Below are 5,841 nucleotides of genomic sequence, written 5' to 3'. Positions count from 1 at the left end.
AAGACCATAATAGTAAGGGGAGGAAATATTAAAGAACTAGAGGATAATTATGTGTTTCATCTGTATTATACTGCACCCTGGATATATATCCCATCCGTGTGGCCTGTCCAATTATCTTACAGGTGGGTTTCCACTTCTTCACATTGTTTTGATTGCTTGTTTTTTAACTTCTGATACCTATTCCCATCAACACCTTACACTAATACAAGCACTACATGTTGTCTGAGCAAGAACAGCACTTAGATTGAACTGTCACCCCTTTGTGTCCATGACAGGAGGAGCCACATAACTCACTCTTGGCCCATACAGGTTTTTGCAAGTGAGATTTTCAGTTTAACTATTGTGCAAAGTTACGAACTCTGAGCAGACTGTATTCTCACTTTACTGTTTGAGTAGTAGACAGTTTGAGCCTAGAGCCGATTGACAACTGTATTTGCATCCTAGGCTTTCAGTACATCATCCTATATCTCTTTGTGCATAGATGAAACGTGAATACTACTCTTTCATTAATTTCCTTCAGGGTTTGAGTTTGTGGCTTTTATTTTTTGACAACCTATGTGAGCCAAAATTTTTAAAATACAAAATTGACATGAACTGTTTAAAATATACAATTGCATGCCTTTTAGTATATGCACAGAGCTGTGCATCAATCAGAACAATTTTTGAACATTTTAACCCCCACCCAATGAAATCCCAAACTGCTTAACCATTATCCATTACACCCCTAGTTCCTCTTAATCCCACCCCAACCATATGCTACCACTAATCTGTCTGTCTCCATAAATTTACATCATCACGACATGTCAGATTCATAGATTCATATAAAAGGTCTTATTGATTGACTTCTCTCATTTAGCCTAGTAGTTTGAAGAGTCATCCATATCATAGTGTGTATCAGGATTTCCTTTTTATTGCTGAATAATATTCCATCATATAGATCAGCCACGTGTTATTTATCCATTCAAAAGTTGATGGACATTTGGATTGTTCCTACTTTGGGGGTATTATGAATAATGCTGCTGTGGACATTCATGTACATGTTTTTGCACAGGCAAATGTCTTCTTTTCTCTTGGTTGTAAGAACGCATCGCTTGATGTCCATTCAGACAATGTCCAGCCACATAGAGATCTGTGATCTCATAAGGATATAATATAGTTCAGATAGCCAAATTGAAAAATTGTACACAGGGAGTATTCTTTGCCAATAAGTACAGAGGTATGATTTGTCTCTCACTAGCTCTCCATGCCCTGCATCTGCCTTGACCTGGGGTGACAGGGGAAAAGGGGTCCCACTGTCCATTTATAGCTGCTTATCTTGCCACTGTCACCTCAGGCAGGATCCCTGCAGATGCTGTGGAGCCACTGAGTAGAAATGCCCCAGCTACTACCCCATCTCAAACCAGGCACCCTATGTATGATACCCAGGCCAAAGGCCACACCTTCTCACAGTGGCAGCTGCCTCACGTCAGGCCAACTCTGATGGCTGGAGCAGACACAGGACAGGTGGCCTGGGGAAGGAGGAGTAATAAGAGTTTAAAGCCCACTCAGGGAACAGGAAAGGCAGGCAGGCAAGGAAGAAGGAAGGAAGAGGAAGGAGCTAGCAGCAAGACTGGGCAGCCCCCTGGTTAGACGGCAAGCACACACTGTAACATGGGGCAGGAGGAAAGGGCTGAGAGTATGGTTTTTGAAGACCAGGCGGCCACCATGCAGTGGTTGTGGAGCCAAAATTGTACGCGCAGTCCCTCATCAGAGTTGGCAGAAGAGGTCACAGCCGCACCAGTGACCATCCTGCATGCTTCTCTCCTGCAAATAGTATGGTATTCACATAACCTCCAACTTGCAAAGTGTCCACTTTCACAGAACCTACTGTGGATGTGAACCAAATATACATATCTGTATACTTAGGAATGGAGTTGCTGGATCATTTTGGTAACTGAATTTGAGGCCATACCAGACTGTTTTCTGTCCCTGTTGCTCCATTTTACCTTCCCACCCTCAGCAGCGTACATGGTTCCAGTTTCTCCATAGCTTCCTCCTACTCCTTATTGTCTTTTTTATAATCGTCATCTTACTGGATGTGAAGTGGAAAGTCACTGTGATTTGATTTGATGGGCACTTCCCGTGGCTAATGATATGAGCCCTTTATACAATGCGTGCAAATGTTTTCTTCCATCTGTGGTTTGCCTTTCCTTTTTTCCATAATGTCTTTAGAAATGCAAACGTGTCATTTTGATGGGACCCAGTAGGTCATTTTGTTGTTGTTGCGTATGATTTTGGTGTCATATATAAGAAAGCATTGCTTAATTCAAGATTGTGAAGACTTTATATCTGGGTTTTCTTCTATGAGTTTTACAGTTTTAGCCCTTTTGAGGTAACCTATTTTGAGTTAAATTTTTGCATGTGGTATACTTTTGTTTTAAGTGCTGTGATCTTGGCTACCATGCAAGTTTGAACAGAGCCTTAAGAACATATCTCTCTGCGGAGTACAACCTTGAAACCTCCAGACATGAAGGCTTGGACATTATTGAGAATGCAGTTGACAATTTGGAGCCCCGGAGTGATAAGCAGAGATTCATGGAGATGTACCCTGCTGCGTTCTGCCCACCAATGAAGTTTGAGTTCCAGTCACACATGGGGGATGAGGTCAGTAGTGGATTATTTTAAAGTTAACATATTATCTCTTTCTCTCCATCTGCTATAACCTGTCTGAAGAAGTCACAGGTGCTTCTTCCCTAATGCCCCTGAACAGAATATGAAGATCAGCCACTCACTCACTGCCACTGTGTCAATTCTGACTCAGTGACCCTTTAGGACAGAGTAGAACTGCTCCTGAGATGTCCAAAGCGGTAAACCTTGATGAGAGCAGACTACCTCATCTTTATCCTGCAGAGCACCAGGTGGATTTGAACCCTTGACTCTGCAGATAGCAGCCCAAACTTAATGCACTGCACCACCACGGATCCTTAGATAAACCCCTACCACCCTTTAAAGCCAGGGTCAAGCAGATCAAGGTGTAGACTGGCCAGGCTGAGAGCACTGAGTGAGTGGGGCTACTTCTCCACAAATTCTAATTTAAAAAAACTAACCAGGTTTTGTGGTTAGTTTTTTTAATTAGAATTTGTGGAGAAGTAGCCCTGCCCGCTGCCAGGGGCTTAAGTAGAGAGCAGATGTTTTGAGAATGATGAAGACAATGAATGTACAAATGTGCTTTACACAATTGATGTATGTATGGATTGTGATAAGAGATGTATGAGCCCCTAATAAAACGATTAAAAGGGGGAAAAAAACAGAAACTAACCACTCTGCTGGTCCAGGAGAATCTGTGTGAAGCCTTCCTGATTTAAGGTTGTCTCTACTGAAAAAATAACTGAATGGAAGGAAAAAGTGGAGAGGGAATAAATAAACCATGCAAATCATCACTTTGACTCAGGTTGGCTCCAAGCTGGGAGAATAAGCATTAGAAATGATAGATTAAGCCTTGGGTTCTTTATATCAATTTAGCTTTTATAATATTTACCCAAAACAAAAAATCAAGTTAAGGTAATCATAAGTTACACTTGTTTCCATTATTGTCAGTGGAAGAAGAAAACAAGAACCAGTTAATGGAGTGCGCTATCTAGTGTGTGGCATCCAACTGCCTAAAATGTTACCAGAGAAAAAAACAATTGTAGCTTACCATGATGGCAGGTTTTTTGTTTGTTTGTATGTGTTTTTACAAAATAGATGTAATGATAATACCATGACAGATTTATTTAATGTCATAATTTGTCTGAAAATATCCAAAGCATATATATATATATATATATCCATTTATGTATGCCTTCAGTATTTCCCATCTAATTCCATTTTTGCTGATTTGATTGTGTAAATTACATCATTGAAAATGGTAAGCAGTCTATGCAGTAGTGCATGAATTTTGACAAGCATGATGGTGGGCTTATTCCACCCCGTCTTAACCATTTGAAAATCAAGTGGTTGTCATGCTTTGTTTTTTCCGTTATTAAACATGAAATGCTAAAATGCCACAGACAAGGGTCCATAATCTATTTTTTTTGGTTCCATAATGTTTATGATTATTTTAACCAAGTGAGTCTGTTGCCCTTTTTATTTTATCACTGCTTCTGCCAATGAGTAGTACTCTCTCTGGTTTTCTGGAGACTCCAGAAAAGGCTCCCTTTCAGCTGAGAGCATTTCTATGATTAGGGGATGAGAGGAAATAATTTAGGGGCGTATCCATCTTTGAGGCCATAGCCAAAATACTGTTTACCAAAGCCCAAGAGAAGTGGCCTCATCAAATGCACGATGAATCCTGTGATTTGATTGGTATTGGTAAGGGAAATCCGTCATGTGTGCCAGCCACTGATAGTGACTGAAAGATACAGTAATCACTCATTTCTGAGTCCTCCTTATGCCCCACTAAGAGCTGCGGTGTAGGCGTTCTCAGACCCCCAACTTCCAGGTGAGAAAGCCCTCACCTTCTGAACCAGTACGCTCTGTTGCCATCCTCACACATGCCAGGAGGGAGCCTCCTTTGCAGTCTGTTCTCTGAAGGAATCCCTGTGAGGGTGACTTCAGCCCTGCCCCCAGGAACTGCCCTGTTCTTGGAGAGATGCTTCCTGCAGCTGCTTTCTTTCCAGTCACATCCAGGCCAGGCAGCTGCGTGCTGCTCTTGCCGCTTATGTGGCAGGTCTGTATTTAAAATGGGATCTCTGAGGCGGCGGTTGAAAGTAAATATGTCATTGGCATCTCGCAGAGGTCAGCGTGCTTCATCTGGCCTTTGAAGGGGAGAGCAGCGTCTCTGGAGGCCGGCCTGAGTGCACCCTTTAGTAACTGCCACCTCTTTGCCCACAGGTCTGTCAAGTCAGCGCTCAGCAGCCGGTGCAGGCAGAGCTCATGCTCAGGTACCAACAGCTGCAGTCACGACTGGCCACACTCAAAATCGAGAATGAAGAGGTGAGCGCGCTCTCTGCCCCAGGATGCTTCTGACTCTCCCTGTGAGTTAGGAAGGCTTTTTCCCATGACGTTGGCATATGTAACATCTAAGTGCAATCCCCTCATCATGCTATAGGAGAGGCATTTTCAGACAAATCAAGGCTCCTATAAGAACTGTGTGGAGGATAAATGCAAAGATTTTATATTATACAATAGACTAATACTTTATCAAGTATTCACCACATGCTATGTAAAGGACAGCAATTAGCCCTTGAGTCAATTCCCATTCGAGGCACCGTTATGTGTTCTAGAGTAGAACTGACCAGAGGTGCCCTACTGTAGTGCTGCTGTGACATGAACGTCGCAAACGGATGGTTTGAAGACACACAGATTCAGTTCTCTCAGTTTAGAAGGCTAAACTCCAAATTCAGCGTGTCAGCTCGAGGGGAAGGCTTTTTCTCTGTGTTGGCTCTCGGGAAGGGCGGTTCTTGTTTCCTCCCAATGTCTGCTGGCTCAGCATTCCTGGGAGTTCTCTGTATGTCTTGGCATCAATCCATAGGATGTGCTCACTTCATGGCTTTCCTTTCTAGTTGGTGATAAAATCCCACTCCTCTCTACTCATTCATTCTTCTTACCTTTTCTCTCCTGTAAGATAAAAGGTCTGACTTACACTCTTGTAAGGTTGTAACTCAAGATACACACTATCCTAATCCTGCTTATATAACATTGGAGGGAAGGATTTTCAACAATCATCCTAAATATAGGATAGTTACATCAGATCACAAAATGGAGGGCAACCACATACTATTGGTAATCACGGGGCCTAGTCAAGTTGAGACACATGTCGGGGGCATGTAGTTCAATCCATAACAGTAGGTGTTCTTGGCTGTAATCTTTTTTTTTTTTTTT

At 42.4% G+C, this 5,841-nt stretch overlaps 1 protein-coding gene across 2 annotated transcripts in view; it reads left to right on the top strand.

Annotated features, from left to right (window-relative positions):
* Positions 1 to 5,841, top strand: part of SRGAP1 (SLIT-ROBO Rho GTPase activating protein 1) — a 326,600-nt gene that overhangs the window by 259,067 nt on the left and 61,692 nt on the right. For both annotated transcript variants that reach the window (XM_013004070.2, XM_004700482.2), the window contains exons 7-8: positions 2,422 to 2,643; positions 4,852 to 4,953. In XM_013004070.2, coding sequence (XP_012859524.1) covers positions 2,422 to 2,643; positions 4,852 to 4,953 — 324 coding nt within the window. The remainder of the gene's footprint in view (positions 1 to 2,421; positions 2,644 to 4,851; positions 4,954 to 5,841) is intronic.

Source organism: Echinops telfairi, unplaced genomic scaffold (assembly GCF_000313985.2).
Source record: "Echinops telfairi isolate 266 unplaced genomic scaffold, ASM31398v2 ScPeMD7_2;HRSCAF=8, whole genome shotgun sequence".
Classification (NCBI taxonomy): Eukaryota; Metazoa; Chordata; class Mammalia; order Afrosoricida; family Tenrecidae; genus Echinops; species Echinops telfairi.
The sequence above is the reverse complement of the archived record's forward strand: the minus strand, read 5'-3'. Positions and strand labels throughout refer to the sequence as shown.